Source organism: Bos taurus, chromosome 6, assembly GCF_002263795.3.
Source record: "Bos taurus isolate L1 Dominette 01449 registration number 42190680 breed Hereford chromosome 6, ARS-UCD2.0, whole genome shotgun sequence".
NCBI classification, from domain to species: domain Eukaryota; kingdom Metazoa; phylum Chordata; class Mammalia; order Artiodactyla; family Bovidae; genus Bos; species Bos taurus.
This window is the reverse complement of record NC_037333.1, coordinates 99,657,761-99,682,239: the sequence shown is the minus strand read 5'-3', so window position 1 is coordinate 99,682,239 and position 24,479 is coordinate 99,657,761. Positions and strand designations below refer to the sequence as shown.

The 24,479-nt window shown below is 36.3% G+C and overlaps 1 protein-coding gene across 1 annotated transcript in view; it reads left to right on the top strand.

Moving 5' to 3' along the window:
- WDFY3 (WD repeat and FYVE domain containing 3) overlaps positions 1 to 24,479 on the top strand; it is a 306,558-nt gene that overhangs the window by 129,725 nt on the left and 152,354 nt on the right. The window contains exons 9-15 of the mRNA XM_015471703.3: positions 734 to 920; positions 2,621 to 2,787; positions 11,738 to 12,205; positions 13,158 to 13,259; positions 15,631 to 15,824; positions 21,491 to 21,948; positions 23,407 to 23,490. Coding sequence (XP_015327189.2) covers positions 734 to 920; positions 2,621 to 2,787; positions 11,738 to 12,205; positions 13,158 to 13,259; positions 15,631 to 15,824; positions 21,491 to 21,948; positions 23,407 to 23,490 — 1,660 coding nt within the window. The remainder of the gene's footprint in view (positions 1 to 733; positions 921 to 2,620; positions 2,788 to 11,737; positions 12,206 to 13,157; positions 13,260 to 15,630; positions 15,825 to 21,490; positions 21,949 to 23,406; positions 23,491 to 24,479) is intronic.

Sequence of the window (24,479 nt, the reverse complement as noted above, 5' to 3'; positions counted from 1 at the left end):
CACACACACACACACACAAATTGGAAAATCTTTCAAAATAGCTTTTAGTACATCTATTCATTTACCTAAAGTCCATCAGTCATTAAATGTTTCTTACCTCTGTTCCTGTGTTAAATCTTCTTAGTTATTGTTATATGACCCTGGATTTCTTAAGACAAATAAATTTTTTTTAAAGATAAGAGAGGGAATGTCTTCTTTGAAATGCCTCCAGCCCCAGAAGTCATGGGATATAACTGTGTTTTAAACTAGTGCATGTATAGTGCAGACAAAACCTGAAGTATTTCTGTATCTTAATTGTCTAGATGCACTCTAATTTGAACTTTTAACTAAATAGATTTTTCTTCTTAACTTAGAAGAGAGTTTTTAAATGTTTCTCCATTTTTTATTATATTAATATAAAGGTCAAAAATATCATTTGGCAGCAGGCAATCATCCTTTTTAATAATAAAACTTCTAAATATGATGTAAAAACTATTATGAATGTCAACTGATTTTCAACACTTCCTGTATTACTCTTTGTTTACTACTTAGAGGTATTGCTTCCCTAGTCAATTGGAATCTTGTATTTGCTTTCAGAATGTGTACCATTTATCTTACCATATTTTATAAATATACTAAAATTTAATGTTTCATTAAATACCAGTTAAGAATGAAGTTTTCTTAAGCAGTTGACATAAGTTATACACAAACACACATATATTTATTCAGTTCTTTATTTTCTTTGTTTTTACAGAAAAAGAATGTTTATCTACGTGTGTTCAGAATATGCAGCAGTCAGATGACCTGTCTCCCCTAGAAATTGTTGAGATGTTTGCTGGGCTTTCTTGTTTCCTCAAAGATTCCAGTGATGTTTCCCAAACTCTTCTGGATGATTTTCGGATATGGCAAGGATATAATTTCCTTTGTGATCTCTTGCTTAGGTAAAACCCCACATTATAAGAATGTATTTTAATTGTCTCCTCAGTCTTCTCATCAAAGGAAGCAAAGTAGTTTGGGCTATAGGGAAAAAGAAATCAGCCAATCACTTATGTAAGGTATACTTTATACTCTTAGCTTTAATCACTTCTTTTTTTTTTTATTCCTATTCTGTCAAGAGAGTACAAAGAGTGAATTTAGAGTTAAATTGGAAAATGTAGGTTGCACACGTGGATTCAATGGTTAGATGTAAAGAAGAAATCTGCTCTTCCTTAGCAGCTGAGGGAGAAGAGTTTGGACGAACTAATTAACATCTTCCTGAAGTGTAAACTCTTTGTGCTTAATTATATTTTTGGTTTTCCTTAATGGTAATATCAATGCTATCAAGCTATTAATACAGTTAGTAGCAAGAATAATTTTGCAGAATGAATGAGGTGCTGAAAATGTATGTATAAAACATAGTAGTCTGAAGCTACTTAGCAGCAGCAATCTAAAAGTGTTTTACTAGCCTTCTTTTTCATCCCAGATGTTCCTTGCATATACTGGAAAAACAGCTGGTTACAAGTTTATTAGGAAGAGGATATTCATGCTAGTTGTTCCCAGGCCATTAATCAGTTTTAAGTTGTTTGATTTATTGTCAACCACCACTGTTTTGTAAACTTTTAAGTTCTAACACCAGTGTGACCTAGTTGCTGTTACTTAATAGTAGGCAACCCCTAAGAATATAATTTTGCACATATATCCTAACTTACAAATGAAGACGTGAAAGTTTATGAAATAACTATTTAATATTACTAATTGATGCTGTCCTTTAGGAATTCAAGAGTCTTAAAAATGTTGGTAACTTGTTGAAATAATTTCAACGTATGTTTATTGATCCTAAAGATACAATTCTAAATGCAGACAAAGTTTTATGTGTATTAGTGCTCCTGAATTCTGATAGCTACTAGCTGTCCCACTCTCCACATCTATGGTTGATTCTCCATGGCCATTAAAAAGCATATCTATGACGAGTTTATACTGACATGGAGAAGCATGTGCATAACACTAATTAATGAAAAAAAAACAGGTTATAGCATTCTTTGTATAGTATAAAAATATTTATTATTAAAACATAACTTTTCACATTAAGAAAAGACAAGTTTAAAGGAATTAAGTTTGTTTTAAAAAATTGTTAGACTCTCAGAACTGTATTTAAATGTACTCTAATGCCAGTATTTGAGTTAATTAATGAAATGCAGATGCAGTCTTACAAATCTTCCCCTAGAATTCACTGTTTAAAATTATTCATGGAGAAAATGTCTTAGGAAAGAAATGGTTAATAAGGTTTTTGGTTGTAAACAGTGAAACTTATATAGAGCCTTAGGGAACTTAAAAGATATTTAATCTAATTCTTTTATATTAAGAAACTTTCTACCAAAGATTAATGATTTACTTAAAATAATACTGTTAATGGCAGAATCAACATTTATCAGGTGTTCTGACTATTGGCATAATTTCTTTCAAATACACCATCATATCTCATAATTAAATTTGTAGCTTTATAAAAATATCATGTGTTTATATAGGAAAAAATATAAGAAGAAACTTCTTGTAGTAGTCTGTACATTTATTTATTGCATATAAAATAGAAATTTTCTTTCTGTATTAAATTTTAAAATACAACACAAGAGAAAACATATTTGCTAAATCATACTTTTTCTAGATTGGAACAAGCAAAAGAGGCAGAATCCAAAGATGCCTTGAAAGATCTGGTTAATCTGATAACTTCCCTAACAACATATGGTGTCAATGAACTAAAACCAGCTGGTATTACCACAGGGGCACCCTTTTTATTGCCTGGATTTGCAGTACCTCAGCCTGCGGGCAAAGGTGAGTCTCCCCCCCACCCCACCCCCACCCACCCGCCCCATTCTCAGCCATTCAAAGAAATAAGGAAAGAATAAATGTATCCAACAGATTGCTCTTTATTTATGTTATTTATGTAAAGGTAATATGCTGTTTTTCATTAAGGTTGGTCCTTTTTATGGTATAATTTCTTGAATGCCAGTCTTTAGCAGATAAAATACTTGAAAATAATATGAAAATATCATAAAAACAATGAAATTTATATTTTAGTATTTCATTTTAATATTCAAACAGTTTAATAATTCAAACATGCCTCTGCTGAATGTTGGCACCCCACACGTTTCCGCCCTATGTACATGGAACTTGAGTGACTCTCTCTATGCCTGTCTCTATAAGATGTATGTATAGAAAGCACAGGTGCAAACAGTTGGTATTTTACTAAGGAAACCTAAGTACAGAAAAGTTACATTACATACTTTCAGGTCAGAGAATACATTTTATAGTTCAGATTTCCTAGCTTTGGCTTTTCTCACCTAGTAATCTACTAAGAAAACTTATTGTATATTAATAACATTTAATTATGTAAGAGTGCAAGTTTTATAGTTTATGTAATTTTTTAAATGCATGCTAACCATTCTGAGCTTCCCTGGTGGCTCAGAGGTTAAAGCGTCTGCTTGCAATGCAGGAGAGCTGGGTTCGATCCCTGGGTCGGGAAGATCCTCTGGAGAAGGAAATGGCAACACACTCCATACTCTTGCCTGGAGAATCCCATGGACGGAAGAGCCTGGTGGGCTAAAGTCCACGGGGTCGCAGAGTCGGACACGACTGAGCGACTTCACTTTCACTTTCCCATTCTGAAAGAATGTGAACCCACAGGCTTCTAATAGTTCTTTTCACATTATTGTTACATACTAAATATTCAATGCTGTGGTGATATTTGCATGTAAAATTTAGCCAGAAAATATCATCATATCTGGTTATTTCAATTTCACAGCACATTATCTATGTATTTTATAATGTAGAACCCAGCAGTTATAAATTGTTAAGCCTATGAGAATAAATAGATATACTAGAATACACTAAATTTAATTTACTAGAGAAAATTATATTGAAAAGTCATGACTTAAATTGAAGTTGTCGTACTAACTTCCATAAGATGTGCCCTCAGTTTATAGGTTATACAGAACTTCTTAAATAAATAAAATCTAGGAGTATTTTACAGAGCTGTTCAATATTTTATTTAATATTAAGGAACAATATTAAATTAATGCTTCTAATTTATAGACTCGAGCTTAAATATTCCACAGTTAACTCTTTCTGTGTGTTCATCTAAACATAGCTCAGTAATATAATTTTTATTTTAGGTTTCATTATTTTATTTGGTTAATCAATCTGATTGTGACACTGAGATAATATTTAGTTACACAGTAGTGTAATTTTGTAATGAGAGAATTAATGCAGCTAAATTAACCTTCCTCATATTTCTGCCTGATTTTATCTCATCTGTAACAGGGATAATTCACATATAACCTTAGCACCTCTAGGGATTATTTTGAGAATTCAGCGACATATGTCTATGAAAACAAGATTAACTAGAAGGGACGTTGCCCTGAGTCAAAACCCAGGTTACCCATAAGTGGCATAACCTTTCTAAATATCAGCTTCTTCAGAAACATAGATGTAATATTCTATAAAATGAATAGATCAAACTAGATCATTCTGAGTTTCATTTATGACTCAAAATTATCTTTCTTATGGCTTGTTTAGACTCAAGGAGATATTAATGGTTTTATTTCACATAAAGAGATTATGAAATACGGGGGTTTTTTTGCCAGCAGTATTGAGGTATAATTTGCATATATTAAAATGTATCCTTTTTAAGTGTTGGGTTTGAGTTTAGGTAAATACTTGTGGTTGTGCAGTCACCACCATGATCATCATAGGGAATATTCCATCCATCTAAATCTGATGCTGGGAAAGATTGAAGGTAGGAGAAGGAGAAGACAGAGGGTGAGATGGTTGGATGGCATCACCAATGAGTTTGAGTAAGCTCCGGGAGTTGGTAATGGACAGGGAAGCCTGGCGTGCTGCAGTCCATGGGGTCACAAAGAGCTGGACACGACTGACTGAACTGACTGAACTGATCCATCTAAAAGTTTCCTTGTTCCATTTTATATTCAGTCCCCTCTCATCACGCCCTTACCCTGGTAACCACTGATCTACTTTGGTTTTGCTGTTTCTAGAATTACGTAAACTCACTCCTAAATTACGTAGTTTCGTGTATCTGGCTTTAGTATTTCTCCATGTTATTGGATGTATCTGAAGTTCTTTTTTAATACTGGATAGTATATCATTGTTTAAATATCCTGCAGTTGTTTATCCATTCACCAGTTGATGTTTATTTAACTATAATGAATAAAGTATTAGGAACATCTGTATAAAACAAGTCTTTGTGTAGACATACATTTTCATTTCTTTGGGGTGGTAACCAAGCAGTGGAATTGCTGATACATATGGTAAATGTATGTTTAACTCTATGAGAAACTGCCAAACTGTTTTCTAAAGTGGCTGTCCCATTTTGCATTCACATCAGCTATGTAATGAGAATTTGTTGTATAGTCTCAAAAACGGTTGGTGGTGGTAATCTTAATTTTAGATATTTGAGTATGTAATAGTATATGTTGGTTTTGGGGTTTTTTTTACTTTTTTCTAAATTATTTCAAGCTTTTTTCATATTCGTATTTGCTGTCTGTGTCTCGACTTTGGTTCAGATATCTGTGTCCAGTGTTTGATAGCTTTGTTGGTTTTATTGGAATTTTTAGAGTTCTTTAGATATTCTGGATAAGTCCTAAGTATGTTCTCTTAATCTTGACATGCCTTTTCTTTTCTTGGTAGTATCTTTGAAGACCAAAAGTTTTAAATTTGATAAAGTCCAGTTTAGCACTTTTGAAATATTTTATGGGTTTTGCCTCATGTTTAAGAAATCTTACTTAACCCACATTCACAATTATCTTCTCCTGGTTTCTTCTAGGAGTTTCACATTTTTAACTCTTACGTTAAAGTCTGTGATACATTTTAAGTTAATTTTTGTATATGGCTGGAAGTAAGGTTTATTTGTTTTCCCAGTACAGATAGGCACATGTGCTAGGACCCTTTGTCGAAAAGATTGTATAACTATTTACCTGGAAGTCTTCTCAATTCTGCTGCATTTATGTGTCTGTCCTGAAGCCAGTGCTGCTTCAGTTTTGGTTGCCATATCTTTAAAGTCTTGAAATGGAATCATTTAAGTTGTCCAAGTTTGTTCTTCCTTTTCAAAATTATTTTGGCTATTCTAGGTCTCTGAACTTCCACATAAATTTAGTAATCTTTGTGTCGATTATTGAAAACAGAAAAAGCCTGCTGAGATATTTATTGGGAAGTACATTGAACCTGTAGACAAATATGGGGAGAATTGGCATCTTAACAACATTGCGTCATCCAATTCATGACTATACAGCTTTCCACTTATTTACGTCCTGGTATTTTCTCTCAGCAATGTTTTATAAATGTCCATTGTAAAGAACTTTCCTTCTTGTTCTTAAATTTATTCCTAAATATTTTTTTTGAAATGTAAATAAAACTTTCTGTTACTTCATTTGTGTGTTGTTAGTTTATAGAGGAGATGATGGTCTTTTCACAGGAATGGAAATGAGGAAATACGGTTGTGACAATGCTGTTTTATGTAACACTGGTAGAATGAAGCAAGGATGGTCATTTACAAATTTTAACTCTTTGGTTTGGACTGTTTGTAAGTTGGAGCTGTGTATATTCTGATATCAGTTCAGTTCAGTCACTCAGTCATGTCCGACTCTTTGTGACCCCATGAATGGCAGCACGCCAGGCCTCCCTGTCCATCATCAACTCCCGGAGTTCACTCTGGCTCACGTCCATCGAGTCAGTGATGCCATCCAGCCATCTCATCCTCTGTCGTCCCCTTCTTCTCCTGCCCCCAGTCCCTCCCAGCAAGAGTCTTTTCCAATGAGTCAACTCTTCGCATGAGGTGGCCAAAGTACTGGAGTTTCAGCTTTAGCATCATTCCTTCCAAAGAAATCCCAGGGCTGATCTCCTTCAGAATGGACTGGTTGGATCTCCTTGCAGTCCCAGGGACTCTCAAGAGTCTTCTCCAACACCACAGTTCAAAAGCATCAATTCTTCGGTGCTCAGCCTTCTTCACAGTCCAACTCTCACATCCATACATGACCACAGGAAAAACCATAGCCTTGACTAGGCGGACCTTTGTTGGCAAAGTAATGTCTCTGCTTTTGAATATGCTGTCTAGGTTGGTCATAACTTTCCTTCCAAGGAGTATGCTTCTTTTAATTTCATGGCTGCAGTCACCATCTGCAGTGATTTTGGAGCCCCAAAAAATAAAGTCTGCCACTTTTTCCATTGTTTCCCCATCTATTTCCTATGACGTGGTGGGACCGGATGCCATGATCTTCATTTTCTGAAATGTTGAGCTTTAAGCCAACTTTTTCACTCTCCGCTTTCACTTTCATCAAGAGGCTTTTTATTTCCTCTTCACTTTCTGTCATAAGGGTGGTGTCATCTGCATATGTGAGGTTATTGATATTTCTCCCGGCAATCTTGATTCCAGCTTGTGTTTCTTCCAGCCCAGCGTTTCTCATGATGTACTCTGCATAGGAGTTAAATAAGCAGGGGGACAATATACAGCCTTGATGTACTCCTTTTCCTATTTGGAACCAGTCTGTTGCTCCATGTCCAGTTCTAACTGTTGCTTCCTGACCTGCATACAGATTTCTCAAGAGGCAGGTCAGGTGGTCTGGTATTCCCATCTCTTTCAGAACTTCCCACAGTTTATTGTGATCCACACAGTCAAAGGCTTTGGCATAGTCAATAAAGCAGAAATAGATGTTTTTCTGGAACTCTTTTGCTTTTTCAATGATCCAGCGGATGTTGGCAATTTGATCTCTGGTTCCTCTACCTTTTCTAAATCCAGCTTGAACATCGGGAAGTTCACTGTTCATATATTGCTGAAGCCTGGCTTGGAGAATTTTGAGCCTTACTTTGCTAGTGTGTGAGATGAGTGCAATTGTGTGGTAGTTTGAGCATTCTTTGGCATTGCCTTTCTTTGGGATTGGAATGAAAACTGACCTTTTCCAGTCCTGTGGCCAATGCTGAGTTTTCCAACTTTGCTGGCGTATTGATATAGTTGATACTATTTATCTTACTTTTTGTCAGTTATTTCTTCAGGCTACTTTGAGGCATGTTTTCTTCAACTTCACTGGTTTCCCTTTCATTATTTATGAAAAGAAAATTCCTTTTACCAAGGACTTTTTACCCATTCAGTGATAATTACTTTTAAAAGAGAAAACATGAATATATCTACCTTATGTTGCTGTATACATGGATACAATTTAGCTACCTTATTTTTATTGCTGATTTTAGATCAAGTGAAACAATATAGAAATATAAAATTTTAAAGAAAAAAGTAAACTGAGTTATTAGTGAAGTTGGTAAATATATCTGTTTGTGTAAAAGCTTAGAAATGATTCCTGTTTCTCTATAGTAGAAGCTTTATAAACCTTTTTATCCCCACCGGCCGATAGATTTTTTTTCAAAAGAAGAAAATCAAAGAAAAATGGAGTAGTCCTGTTTAGAAACCACTCCATGGTGGTTTTTTTTTTTTTTTTTTTTTGCGAGGTTGTACTCTGTAATTCAGAACTCTCTATAGCTTCCACATTTGTTCCCTAAACACAGTGTTTTATGTATATGTTGTAATAGAGAATATGTCTCTTCATAAAAAAAAGACCATACCTATCTTTTTCAGAACTCTTCTGTGACTTCACCATTACAAATGTTTTCTCATAACATGTCAATTCTCATGACATATTAGGCAATGTAAAAGGATAATGTATTTTTCCTTTTCTTCATTTTTGTTCACACTAGTATCCAAAGTGTCCTGCATTGTTCATCGCAGGATTGCTTTGAAGGGATTTTTATCTATGCTGGTTCTATCATGGACGCAGATGTGGCCAGGGCTCATGTTCAGTTGGCTTGCAGGAGTAGAACCCTGAGGATTGTTTACAGCCAGGCACCATTCTGATTGGTCACTGACATGTATAATTTGTTCGTTATCTTCTGTCTTATACTTCCTAAACGTTTATTAGTTTCCTTCCTCTGGTAACAGCCCTATTGCCACCACCTTAGTTGAGGCTCTAGAGATCACTCCCCTGGATTACCATAGGTGTCTTTTTTGTTTGTTAATAATTCACTTATTTGGCTGCATTGGGTCTTAATTGCGTCTTGTGGATCTTCATTAAGGCACATAGACTCTCTGGTTGTGGAGCTCAGGCTTAGTTGTTCCGTAGTATATGGGACCCAGTACTGCAACCAGGGAATGAACCCGTCTCCCCTGCATTGAAAGGTGGATTCTTAACCACTGGACCCCTAGGGAGATCCCTTTTAAGTATCTTTTTTTTTTCCTTTCAAATTCTATTTATTTATTTATTTTTCATTTGAAGGATAATTGCTTTAAAGCATGCATTGGTTTCTACCAAACATCAACATGAATCAGCCATAACTGGGACTTGGTAACAACCTAGAGGGGCGCGATAGGGAAGGAGGTGGGAGAGATGTTCATCTAGGTGTCTTTTTAACTGCTGACCTTTCTATTCATTTCTGTTCCTCAGTGCTATCCTCTCAGTGTTGCATGGAATCCTAACTCCCGTGACCTGGAATCTGAAAAACAGTATTCAGTGTGTTTACTAAATGAGTGTCTGCATTTCTTTATTCTTATTTCATTTTGCATTTTGCTTATGCCTGTACCATTTAGGCTCTTTTTTCAAACATAAACGTTTACATTTTACATTAGATTCTGAATATAGGAAAGCTCTGTTCTTTCTTATATATACACTGATTTTTCTAAACCTAGAGTAATTCATTTCTTTTGTTTCTGCTGGTATAGGCTTGAGAGTAATGAGACGGTGATTGTCATCTTTTGTAATGACTTCCTTACTTTACTCTTATTTTAGTTATTTGTGTACCAAATAGATTTTAATCAGTTAATGCAAATTTTGAAATGTATACAGGATGCATCTGTTAAATTATTAGGGCACATATGTGTCAATATTTAAGGGATTTTCCTATCTTATATAGAGCAGCCTTTTTAATCATCCTTTAGATCTAAGTATTCTCCCTTGCTCAAATTAAATATTGTAGTAATTAATGGCTATGACAGTCCTAAATAACTACTCCTGATATCCTCAGCATTTAAAATAAACTTCAAATTTGTATGCCACTAGTTTTGGAATTGTAATTCAGTCATTCCTTTAGATATTTTTCCTGATAGAAAGCCATATTATTAGATTCTGTTTAGTTTCATTGTATATGTGCTGTGTGCTTAATAGCTAAGTTGGGTCTGATTCTTTGTGACCCATGGACTGTGGCCCTCCAGGCTCCTCTGTTCATGGAATTCTCCAGGCAAGAATGCTACAGTGGGTAACCATTCCCTTCTCCAGGGGATCTTCTGACCCAGAGATCAAACCTGGGTCTTCTGAATTACAGGCAGACTCTTTACTGTCTGAGCCACCAGGGAAGCCCATTGAGGTTGGTTGGTAATGTGCCTTATCTTTTGTCAGTGACATCACTTAAAATTAGGTTTTAAAGAAAAAAACAGATAATGAAAATGAAACTTGAAAAGATCCAATTTTTTCACATTACATCAAATTCATCTCCTTTAAACTCTTTTCTTAAAGGTGAGAATTGATATTGTCACATAGCTAAAAGATGCAAAATATTGATTAGACGTATTCTTTAACCTTATTTGTCACATGTAGTCAGATTTTTGCATTTGTATGTTCATCATTCTATCTAAGCTTGGTTTTTAACTACCTGCAGGTAATAAAAAGTTAGCGATATCCTCAATAAGAACAAACATAAAATTAATAAGGAACTGGAAATAAAGATTTGGCATTTGCCACACATGGAATAAGTTTATATGTTATAAACAAACAGAAAGTTAAAAATATATATATATTCTGAAGAGATTTTTTAATCTTTGCCTTTTCAGATAATGTCCAAGCCACAATGTCTGAGCAGTCTTTCTAACCCATTTTATTATTTTTCCTAGTTCTGTGTTCATCGTCTTTCAAAAATCCGTCTTATTCTGTGAGGCACCGTGTTAATATTTTGATCACTCTTGCAAATGCTCTATATTCCTAATGGTTGTGAATGTGAGGACAATTTTTGTAGGCAAAGGCTTGTTTTCATTTGCCTTGCATACTTTCTATGTTAATTTCTTTACAAGTATTTTCAGTGATTTGCCTTATAAGAGCTATTGTATACATATTTCTTTTTCCAGCTTATGTGTTTGAAAATCAGGTATTTATTAATATAGCTAGTAGCTGGCCATAAATTGCTTTAACAAATGTATATGTAAGGAAATTGTACTTGTGGCTTGAAACAAATTTCCAAATTAAAATTTATGAAAACTGTAGTGTTGTAATTAAAAATGGAAAGCTGGAACTCAAGGGTATTTTCCCCTCCTGTTTCCTGCTGCCATTCTTGCTTTTCTCTTCAGCCTAAAAGTCTTTTCAGATTGAGAGGTAACTGTCCTTATGGTCAAGGACAGTGTTACAGATAGTAAAAAGCAACACTCCTGCACATTTCCAAACTCTGAAGCCTAGACCTATATAATTTGCTTTATTCTTTTGAAAACTGTCTGATGTTTCAGTGTATACTCTTCTGGAATCAGAATATTGATAATACTGCATTAAAAGCTTAATCAATATTACTCACTTTTAATTAAATGACTGAACCTGATGAAGAAAAAGAAGACCTTTTGTGAAAACAGGAAGTGTTCTTAGTGAATAGAGGATAAATGTTACAGTTCATCATCTGCTTAAATAGATTACGTTGCCATGATGAAAATATCATATAACACCTACTTTTGTGTTCTGGTTTTCTACTTTAGGTCACAGTGTGAGAAACATCCAGGCCTTTGCAGTTCTTCAAAATGCATTTTTAAAAGCAAAAACCAACTTCCTCGCCCACATCATTCTCGATGCCATCACAAATATTTACATGGCTGACAACGCCAACTATTTCATCCTCGAATCACAGCACACACTGTCACAGTTTGCAGAAAAAATTTCTAAACTCCCAGAAGTACAAAACAAGTACTTCGAGATGCTGGAGTTTGTTGTTTTTAGCTTAAATTATATCCCTTGTAAAGAACTTATTAGTGTTAGCATCCTCTTAAAGTCTAGCTCTTCTTATCACTGTAGCATTATCGCGATGAAAACACTTCTTAAGTTTACACGACATGACTACATATTTAAAGATGTGTTCAGGGAGGTGGGCCTTTTGGAGGTCATGGTAAACCTTTTGCACAAATATGCTGCCCTCTTGAAGGATCCAACTCAGGCACTAAATGAACAAGGTAAAGCCATTTTCCCTACTTTTAATTCTCTTTGGCAGAGGAGTTTGGGCAGGGTGTTTTGTTCATGTTTTGTCTTTCATTTGGTTATGGATTTGAATTACTTGATAACGTGCATAATTGTGACATCCTTGTGAATATTTCCCACAAGTTAAAATTTGTTCACTCAACCTCTGTTAGAGAATTGGGAAAAGGCAGGGGAGGAGACAGAAATATGTCATGGTGGAAGAGAATTTAAGGTAAAACTGAGGAAACCATTTATGATCCGCATAATTAGTGTCTTCTACTTTGTTAGGGAAAAACAGAAAGCTTCTAGAAACAATTGGGATGTTTAGGTGCCTCAAAATGTTTATTAATTATAGATAGCACATTAGTTTAGTATATCTTTTTAGTGATATTTATGCACATATACATTAAGTACCTTAAATTTGATGTTCTTTGTTCTTTGTGATAAAAGCATAGTAGTGTCTGGCACTTAGTATTAAATGTGTTGAATGAATTAAATTGAATAGACAGTACTACTTACAAACTTTTTTTTCCTTTTTGGTGCATTAAAACCTGGCATTCTTCTTTGTTGACACTTCTTTGATTAGGAAAGCATCTGTGAGAAGGATACATTTTACTTTGTCATTTTCCCTTTTAATATTTTTTAGATAACTGTAGCTTTCTAGCCATACCAAAATAAAATCTATAAACATTGACTTTACTTTTGGTAGCTGGTAGTTTAGACATATGTATCTTTTTTTAAAAGGTTATATTGAGTCAGCCCAAAAGTTTGAGTTTTAACATCTTGTGGAAGAAACCAAATGAACTTTCTGGCCAACCCAATACTGTGTCATTTGTATTAGTGGTAAAATTAATAGAAATAAAATTTTAATTTGTTTTAAGAAACCTAAATCCAGAAAGAAAGAAGCTGACAAGTTTTGTGATTCGGACCTTTGATTCTTTTTCCTAGGGGACTCAAGAAATAATAGTTCATTTGAAGACCAAAAACACCTGGCTTTGTTAGTCATGGAGACTTTGACAGTGCTTCTTCAAGGGTCAAACACAAACGCAGGTAATTAGAGAAGCTGCTTCTAGCAAGTGCACTGGTAAGATAGTACCTGTGGTTATATCTTCTCTAATGATTCTTCTAAGATGCTCTTGGCACTTAGAGAAAATTCTATTGATTCATTGATGGTACTATCCCATCTCTAGACATGCAATACTTTTGACTTTCCTAAATTTATGAATGATAAAATATATAATATTATTATTACTTCGGAGAAGGCAATGGCACCCCACTCCAGTACTCTTGCCTGGAAAATCCCATGGATGGAGGAGCCTGGTGGGCTACAGTCCACGGGGTCGCTAAGAGTTGGACACGACTGAGTGACTTCACTTTCATTTTTCATCTCATGCATTGGAGAAGGAAATGGCAACCCAGTCCAGTGTTCTTGCCTGGAGAATCCCAGGGACGGGGGAGCCTGGTGGGCTGCCATCTATGGGGTCGCACAGAGTCGGACACGACTGAAGTGACTTAGCAGCAGCATTATTACTTCAAAATGTATTCTTATGGTTTTATTGCTTTTTATAATATGCCTTGTGTTTGAAATATTCTTTTTCTGTTTGTTTACTTGTATAGTGCAGACTCTTCGTCAGATAACTTTGCTTATTTAAATATTTTCCTGAAACATCTGCTTCACATTGTGATTTTCTTAATTATTCAGTAATTCAAATCAGAGTATTATAATGTTATAACCTTAGGGAAATACTGAAAAGAATAAAACTTGCTTCTCCCAGGGGAAAAATGGATTTAGTAAATCTTTTGCTTTATCTTAGGGCTTCCCTGGTGGCTCAGACGGTAAAGCGTCTGTCTGCAATGCTGGAGACCTGGGTTCGATCCCTGGGTCGGAAAGATGCCCTGGAGAAGGAAATGGCAACCCACTCCAGTACTCTTGCCTGGAAAATCCCATGGACAGAGGAGCCTGGTAGGCTACAAGTCTATGGGGTTGCAAAGAGTTGGACACGACTGAGTGACTTTACTTTACTTTTGCTTTATCTTTAATCTCAACTTCTCCTTAATCCTTTTTTTAACCTGTCATTAATGAACAGTCCATTGGAAGGACTGATGTTGAAGCTGAAACCCCAATACTTTGGCCACCTGATGCAAAGAGCTGACTCATTTGAAAAGACCCTGATGCTGGGAAATATTGAGGGTGGGAGGAGAAGGGGACAACAGAGGATGAGATGGTTGGATGGCATCACCAACTCAATGGATATGAGTTTGAGTAAACTCGAGGAGTTGGTGATGGACAGGGAGGCCTGGTGTGCTGCAGTCCATGGGGTGGCAAAGAGTTGGACACAACTGAGCAACTGAACTGAAATGAACAGTCCAACTGTATTTATAAAATATCACTCCTGCTTTTAAACAAATAAAGCTAAGAGTTTAATATGAGCTGTTATATTAGTGGCATATACGAGGTACTCTAAAAGCATAAAGGATAGATTGCTATTACTTTGGAGGAAATACTAACTGATAATTTGGATTACTTGGTCTATGTGTTTTTTTTATACTTGAAGATGGTATTTGATGTAAGAACAGTATCATCCATGGTCAAAAGCACAGGCTATAGAACAGGGCTATAGAGACATACATTCTGCTGGCTGCTTGCTCTCTGTATCACTGACCTGACACCTTACTCAACTTCTGCATGTCTCGTATGCTTATCTGTAAGCAGGTAGGGGATAAGGAGATTAAATAAGTCATTCTACATAAAGCCTTTGGAACAGTACAGCAACCAATGCTTTCTATTATAGAGTTTATTATTTTTTTTTAATGAATAGGGGCTCAGCCACCTTTATCTCTTTTTTAACATTTTTATTGGAGTACAGTTGATTTACAATATTATGAGTTTGTCGTTTTTGTGTCCTCTACCAACTTAAAACGTTTGATTCCTTATAATTTTTTCTCACTGTAAGAATAACTTATTCCCTTTTTTCTTGCTACTGTTTTGGAAGCCTTGTTTTCAGTTTAAATCTCATTTATTTGCAATATTGTTCATCTAAAAGCCTTTTACTAAACTGATTTCAAGTATCGCTTGGTAAAGCCTCTGCATAAAAATACTGGTCATTTTGGTAACCACCTACGAAATTTCTGAATGGTTGAGATTTGGAGAAATTGGGCATGTGGAACATATCAGGGCATTCTTGCATAAAGGAAGCCTAGAGGAAATTGGTATATGCCTTTGCTGACATCGCACAGTTTTGTACTGTAATTGTAAATTTAAAAGGAGATTTTGTATTTTACTTTAAGCGGTAAAATTGCTGGGTAGGTTTTATGTGCCTTCTTTTAAGTTACTCTTTCTACACATGAATCAGATTTGAGTTCATCTGACTTAGAATGTTTTAAGTTAACCTGTGTTGTTGTTTTGTCTCCCTCCTCCAAGGAATTTTCCGAGAATTTGGAGGCGCAAGATGTGCGCATAATATAGTGAGGTACCCACAGTGTCGGCAGCATGCCCTGATGATGATCCAGCAGTTGGTGCTGTCTCCCAATGGGGACGATGACATGGGCACGCTTCTGGGACTCATGCACTCGGCCCCACCCACAGAGCTGCAGCTGAAGACCGACATCCTCAGAGTAAGTTTGAGAAGTGTGTTCTTAACAATTTTCACTACTAAAATCTGTGACGACTGTTAAATGACTGAGAACTATTATGAACTGTCCTTGTGATTTTTCTTCAAGTCTAAAATTATGTCAAAATATGACAGAGGAGGAGGCAAGAATATGTAATGAGTCAAAGATAGTCTCGTCATTACGTGCTGCTGGGAAAAGTGGGCAGCTACATGTAAAACAATGAAATTAGAACACTTTCTAACACCAAACACAAAGATAAAACTCAAAATGGATTAAAGACCTAAATGTAAGACCAGAAACTATAAAACTCTTAGAGGAAAACATAGGCAGAACACTCAATTACATAAATCACAGCAATATATTCTATGACCCACCTCCCAGAGGAATGGAAATAAAAACAAAAATAAACAAGTAGGACCTAATTAAACTTAAAAGCTTTTGCACAACAGAGAAAACTATAAACAAAGTGAAAAGATAAACTTCAGAATGGGAGGAAATAATAGCAAAAGAAGCAACTGACAAAGGATTAATTTCCAAAATACACAAGCAGCTCTTACAACTCAATATCAGAATAACAAACAATCCAATCATACAGTGGGCCGAAGACCTAAGCAGACATTTGTCCAAGGAAGACGTATAAGTGGGTAATAAACACATGGAAAGATGCTTAATATCACTCATTACTAAAGAAATGCAAATCAAAATTAGAGTGAGATATCACCTGACATGGGTGAGAATGAAAGTGAAAGTGAAGTCACTCAGTCGTGTCCAATCTTTGCGACCCCATGGACTATAGCCTACCAGGTCCTCCATCCATGGGATTTTCCAGGCAAGAATACTGGCCATCATCAAAAAATCTACAAACAAGAAATGATGGAAGAGGTGTGGAGAGAAAGAAATCCTCTTGCACTGTTGGTGGGAATGTAAATTGATGATATAGCCACTATGAAAGACAGTATGCAGATTCCTTAAAAAATTAGGACAGATGAATGGATAAAGAAGCTGTGGTACATATATACAATGGAATATTATTCAGTTATAAAAAAAGGAATGCATATGAATCAATTCTAATGAGGTAGATGAAGCCAGAGCCTATTATACAGAGTGAAGTCAGAAAGAGAAAAATAAATATCATGTATTAACACATATTTATGGAATCTAGAAATACAGTACTGATGAACCTATTTGCAGGGCAGCAAAGGAGACACGGAACAGACTTATGGATGCACTTGGGGTGGGGGAGGATGTAGAGGGTATAATATATGGCGAGAGTAACATGGAAACATATACATTACCATATGTAAAATAGATAGCCAGTGAGAATTTGCTATATGACTCAGGAAACTCAAACCAGGGCTCTGTAACCACTCAGAGAGGAGGGATGCGAAGGGAGATGTGAGTTAGGTTCAAGAGGGAAGGGACATAGATATACCTATGACTGACTCATGTTGATGTTTGGCAGAAACCAACACAATATTGTAGAGCAATTACCATTCAATTAAAAATAAATGAATTTAACTATACAAAAGTAAAATAATGTCAATAATAGCTGAAGAAAAGCCAGTGTCTCTAACCTGGCCTCCAAGAGCCCTTGGAATGCCCACTGTCTCTTTTCCTTCTGACTTCCTCTCCTGAGACCCCTGCCATTTTCCTGCCACAGACATGACAGGAAGTATAGCTGCCTTCTACAATCATACATTTCTTTTATTAAACTTTTGCTTTATGCTTCTCATCAGTAATGAGAAGTTTGTGGTTTTTATCTTTGTGCTATTGTATGTTTTATTCTGTTTTGAGTATGACAGTTTTGAATATGCATTTTAGTTTTCAAGCATGATTAATTTATCTCTTAGACAAGGAGGAAATCTACATGCTTATCAATATTGGGGAAAATCTGTGTATTTGAAGGGATCGCCTGGGAAAATACAAGTGCCCTCAAAAGCTGTTAAGGTTGCCAAGTTTTTAAGCATACATTTTCCTCCTTTCTTGGTACCATTATAGTTCGATTTGTAAAATATTGGTAGATAGAGGCAACTGGCTGATCTGTAATTGTAAAGCAGTTTTGTTCTAGTAAGGCAATAGCACCCCACTCTAGCACTCTTGCCTGGAAAATCCCATGGACAGAGAAGCCTGGTGGGCCACCACAGTCCATGGGGTCGCTAAGAGTCGGACACGACTGAGCGACTTCACTTTCACTTTTCACTTTCATGCATTGGAGAAAGAAATGGCAGCCCACTCCAGTGTTCTTGCCTGGAGAATCCCAGGGACGGGGGAGCCTGGTGGGCTGCCGTCTATGGGGTCACACAGAGTCGGACACGACTGAAGCGACTTAGCAGCAGCAGCAGCAGCAGCAGCAGCAATTGTTCTAGTACATGGTAATAACTGCCTCCCTCAGGCTGGAGGAAGGCAACAGAAGGGTCCTGGTGGGCAGCATTTACTGATTCCCATGGAGTGAGGACTCCTGCTGTGACCTATTTAAGGCAACTGATGTGTTAATGAATGTGGCTTGAGAAGAGATGTACATTACCACCCCATGGTATAGCATCTCAAGAGCACAAATAATAAAATGCAGAAAATCATAAGTACTGAGTTCTGAGTATTTGCTACTTTTGGTTTTAAAACAATTTATTCAGTTTTTAATTTATAGAACTTAATTTTTAATTATGGTTATGTTTTTAAACAACTGGTAGGCAATATTCCAAAAAGAAAACAGTTGGCTCTTATGACCAATATGAGCTGGCTCCAGCATTCCACCACTTTAAGGGAATAAAGTTGTATTGGAAGACAGAGAGGAAGATTTGGGATTCCAGTTTCAATTTCCGTTTTTGCTCCACTCAGAATTGCTTCTCTTTGTTGCTGTGGTTCAGACATGAATTTGTGTCCAACTCTGCGACCCCATGGATGGCAGCACGCCAGGCTTCCCTGTCCTCCACTAGTTCCAGGAGTTTTCTCAAGTTGATATCCATTGCTTCTCACTGCCTCCATTCGGTTGACAAAACTACAGACCTATGTGATTTAGTTTGTAATTATTTGGAAACAAGGCCAAAATTCCATGAGATGTCGTATTTTATAATTCTGCTAATGTACAAATTTGAAGTTTAAGCATTAGATTTTTGCAAATGTGAGTAATATATAGCTGATGATTCTGTCTAATGAACCCCCTAGGACCTACAGCTCCTTTTAACTTTGGTATTCACTGCATTATCATTAATTATTGACTTAAAAAGGATATTAGCTTACATGTGGTATTTGAAATTTTCAGATACTGAGATTATGCTGTGATTATGTCAAAAGTGCCTAGGCATGGCAGTTTTCAGGCAGTAGGAGGTGGACTTATCCAAAAGAATGTAACATAGACCATTTTTGGTCTAAGGATTAATAAGCACTGTTTTTCTGACCCCTATCATAATTCTAACCATTGATATGATTTTGTACATAATACTTTGATTCTTAATTCATACTTCCTCATATATAAAATAACACACGTCCAGTTTTTCCCAGTGTGTATTTGAAGATGCTGATGAACTTTTATGCTAGGCACTTTGCTAAGAGTTTTACATGTATTTCCTGTGAAGTAAGTTGTTATTAATATTGTTTAGGTTTTACATAAGAGGAAACTGACGTAGAAGGGTTAAGTAACTGACCATGGTGAAATGCTTTTTAATGTTGGAGTAGAATTTCTACCCAAGGGTTCTGACTCTAAGCCCTTGCATTTAGCCTTCAGGCTAGGTTATATGATGCTTAAAAATATCAAAAAGTTATGAAGTCTTGTGTTAATATGAGTTGGTATTACAAGTATAGTTTATTAAATTTGAGAAAATATAGACACAAAATGGAAACTTACTGGTTGCTGAATAACGGAAGGATCACACTGTATTTCTAAATTTTATTTACATGTACAGATTGCACATTATTATTTTTTAAAATAATAAAATATGCATGTTAGTTGCTTAGTCTTTTCCGACTCTTTGCTACCCCATGGACTGTAGCCTACCAGGCTCCTCTGTCCATGGGATTCTCCAGGTAAGAATACTGGAGTGGGTTGCCATTTCCTTCTCCAATTAAGTATAGGTATGTACAATGAAATCTCATAATTTCTAAAATAGTGTACTTGAAAAAGGCCTATTTAGTCTTTCCCTTTTTCAAATACTGTTAAAAATAAAATGACCTTTTCAAACGTAACAACTGGGACGATTTAAATTGTGTCTTAAATAATATTAGGTTCCTAAATAATGATATTATATTTCAGTTGCTGAAACAGGGAAAAGGAGCCTGTGTATCTGCAAACAGATATCGAATTGCTCTCTGGGGCAGTATAGTTTCATGGTTAAGTGCATGATCAGAGGAATCAGACTGCCTGAGTTTAACTCCTATCTCTGCCATTGTATAAGCTATGCGACTCTTTGTGACCCTAGGGACTGTAGCCGGCCAGGCTCCTCTGTCCATCGGATTTTGCCATGGGATGTTGGAGTGGAGATCGAACCCGCTTCTCTTGTGTCTCCTGGTTGGCAGGCAGATTCTTTACCACTATACCACCTAGGAAATGTTATAAACTGTGTGGTCTTTGGAAAATTATTTAACCACTCGAAGCCTCAATTTTTCATCTGTGAAGTGTGGATAATAATAATGCCCATTGCCTAAGATTATTTAGAAAGTTAGGTAAGCTAATGTATTAAAGCATTTAAAGAAGTACCTAATACAGGGCTTCCCTGGTGGCACAGCAGTAAAGAATCCTCCTGCAATGCAAGAGACACAAATGAGTTCAATCCCTGGATCAAGAAGATCCCATGGAGGAGGGAATGGCAGCCCACTCCAGTGTTTTCGCCTGGGAAATCCCATGGACAGAGGAGCCTGGTGGGCTACAGTCCCTCGGGTCGAAAAGAGTCAGAGACAAGTTAGCAACTAAACCACCACCACCAGTACATAGTAAGTGCCCCAGAAAATGTTAGTTATTTTATAATGTGTTATTTTTAATAATGAACACAGTTAAAAGTATGGCACTTCATATAGTAATAGTGTCCAATGCATAGGATTACTGATAGTTACAAAAGATTATGTTACCTGTTTGGCCTTGTAGCTATTCTGGGGATGAACATGCTTTCAACCCTCTGGCTGTAGTTCACTCTGCAAGAAAGAATGTCCAGTAACTCCATGAAGTGACTCCTTTTTCAAAAGTATCAGGATATGGTCATTTTATATGATTTGAAATACTGCAGGTCTTGGCTGCCTGATCATCTCTCTCATCCTTTCTAGAATAAATCATTTTGTATACACAGAGTCATAAGTTTTCATGATTGTGTAATATTGTACTAGAACATGTATTTTACCTACTTAGCAAAATTACTTTGTAAAAATGAAAAATGACTTCATTGATGTCCTTATTCATCCAATACATAGGAAAAGCTTTTTCACCCAGGATTTGGTGTTAGCCATTATTCTATCAAAAGCAGTATGTGATGTGCTTTCTAAAATTTTCTCCTGCTTATAATATGGCATTTTTTAATTAGCAAAATATTTTACATGCTTCATAAGATTGCTTTTTGGGTAAATAACAAAAATACTCTTATCAGATATTCACAGAATGGCATTCCCCTTGGACATTCACGTATGGGTTTGTTTTTTTTTTTCTTTAATTTGAATTATACGTTTGTGTTGTTTTTTGTCCTCCGTAGGCCCTCCTGTCGGTCCTTCGAGAAAGTCACCGTTCCAGAACAGTCTTTAGGAAGGTTGGAGGCTTTGTGTACGTTACGTCCTTGCTCGTGGCTATGGAAAGGTCTTTGAGTGCGCCCCCCAAGAATGGGTGGGAGAAAGTGAGCCAGGGCCACGTGTTTGAACTTCTCCACACCGTGTTCTGCACACTGACTGCAGCGATGCGTTATGAGCCAGCCAACTCACACTTCTTCAAAACAGAGATTCAGTATGAGAAGCTGGCAGACGCTGTTCGATTTCTTGGCTGCTTCTCAGACCTAAGAAAGATCAGCCCCATGAATGTCTTCCCTTCAAATACTCAGCCATTTCAAAGACTTTTAGAGGAAGACGTCATCTCGATGGACTCGGTGTCACCCACTCTGCGGCACTGCAGTAAACTCTTTATTTATCTCTACAGAGTAGCCACAGATTCTTTTGACAGGTAGGACTCTGCGCCATACTCTGAATTTAAGGATGTGTTATGTATGACTTCAACATTAAGGCTTGAATTATATTTTAGGTTAAAATGAAAGCATATGGATCTTCTCTCTCATTCACTTATCTATCACTTTATATGCGAACATTACTGTTGCCCTGATGTTAAGCTTTTCAGCACGGACATCTGTGTAATATTTGTCAAACCAGGGTTAGAGTTAAGCTCTCAGTGCGCCTAATAGAACAGTTTCTATGACGTTTACTTCTCATGGTGGTGTTGCTTGTGTTCTCTTTTTCCTCAAGAACAGTAGGTACATCCAGACTTAATTGATGTTAATTATCAAGAGGAGAACATGGTTATGATTAATGTATTTTCAGACAGATGATGTAGTCTCAACATAGAATCTACATTTTATAATCCTCAAAAAGTGATGTGTCTTCCTGGGAGATACTGATAGTTCAAGAGTCTATGAGTTTGATTTGCTTATTCCTTCATTAAACAGTTTCTTAACGTACATCTACCACATGCCACGTGACGATGCTAGGCGTTGAGAGTTCCGCTCAGCACAAGGCTTCTCTGTTTGTGTCCATCCTTTAGCTTCAGTACAAAAATTCAAACACATAAATGAACGATTACAATATATCAAGATAAAATCTGAGGGAAATCTAGGATTCTAAGATTGTAAGCCTGCTTTATCTAAATCCCTTATTTTCAGGAGTGTGTTTTCCATCAAGTTCTCACTTTGAAAATAATGTAAGAGTGATCGGGCTGTTCATTTTCCCCAAGCATGATCACTTTTAACAGTTACCATAGTTTTATCTCATAAAACAAATGAACTGTTTCTGTTAATATAATGTCCCTGTCAATAAAGCAAGTAACTCTGTTATATCCCTAACTGTAAAATTATCAACTCTGACCTACCTACTGAGATGTTTCTTGTTTCTTAATATTTCTTAGGCCTTAATATTTAGATAGAAAATACAGGTAATGTAAAAAAAAAGTTTTCAAATTTTTCCTGTCTTGAAAATAAAAATGCATATTTATTGTTATATGTTGTTAACTTATAGAAGACATGGGAGAGTGTAGTGTTCAGGGAATAAAATGTTATTAAAGTTAAAATTTGTATATTTCGGTTCAACCTCTTTTCCCTTGTTTTCTAACTTATCCTAGTTAGCATACCTTATTTTCAGTTTGCTTTGTCCAAAAAAAAAAAAACCAAGGCCCACAGCAGTCTGTTTAACAAATATGTTAAATGTTAACCTTGATGGATAAGCATCTGCCTTAAGCATGCTTTTCTGTTTCCCTCAGTGCATGTGTTGTAGTCTTGTTCCTTGTTCCCGCTGAGTATGAAGGTTGTTCCCTATTACACTTTTACTGGTATTGCTTGTGAAACTAACCAGCTGCCCTCCTGGTGTTTTGCTCTAACCTCTCTGACCTCCCCCCTGTCTGTTTTGTTGTCTATAGTCGTGCAGAACAGATCCCTCCTTGCCTGACAAGTGAGTCTTCTCTTCCCTCTCCTTGGGGGACTCCAGCTTTGTCCAGGAAAAGGTACTGATCTAATAATAGCAGTCCATCTTTGTTTGCTTGGGTTTTTTTTTTTTTTTTCTCCTGTGCTTAATGATATATTAATGTGGATTTTGTGCTTTGTATTGAATAACTTGGAGCTTCCCTGATGGCTCAGTGGTAAAAAACTCGCCTGCCAATGCAGAAGACACAGGTTCAATCCCTGGGTCAGGAGGATCCCCTGGAGAAGGAAATGGCAACCCACTCCAGTATTCTTACCTGGGAAATCCCGTGGACAGAGGAACCTGGCAGGCTACAGTCCATGGGCCACAAAAGAGTCAGACACCAGTTAGCCACTAAACAACAGCAACAGTTGAATAACTTTGATTTTTTTTTTCCTTTCTATTTGAGTTCTTTGTTTTTTAAATTTTCAGCTTCAGCTGAGTATATTTTTGAGAGTAAAGTGTGTTAATGCTATGAAGATATGAAGGACATGTAGAATTTTGTCATCCAACTGTAGACTAAAATGTGCCTTTTAGAGCAAACATGTATTTTATTAATATTAATTTAGAAAAGATGATGTAGTGTGTCTTTAGGTAGGATAGTTTTCTGCTTTTTCTTTTCACTTTAAATGTGCATGGGATCATTCTTTGGTTTTTAGTATTACTCCAAAATGAACATGCCAGCCTTGGCTGAGAAAATGTATATTTTCTCAATCAAGTTCAACCAGCTGAAATGTGATGCTGTTATGAAGACTGAACTGGCTAAACTTTGAAAAAGTGAACAAAAAACCCTACCCTAGCTCCTGCTTTCATCATTTGTGGACTGATGGACTTTATCATACCTTTATCCAGGCTAGGGTCGCAAAGAGTTGAACATGACTGGCTGGCTAGGGTCGCAAAGAGTAGACAGGACTGAGCAACTGAGCACATACACATAAAGAACCAGCAGTTGATTGACAAAAGTAGTTAAGATTCATTTGAGATTCCATTTTTTAACCTGTACTTAAAATGATCATAGTCTGTGCACTTGGC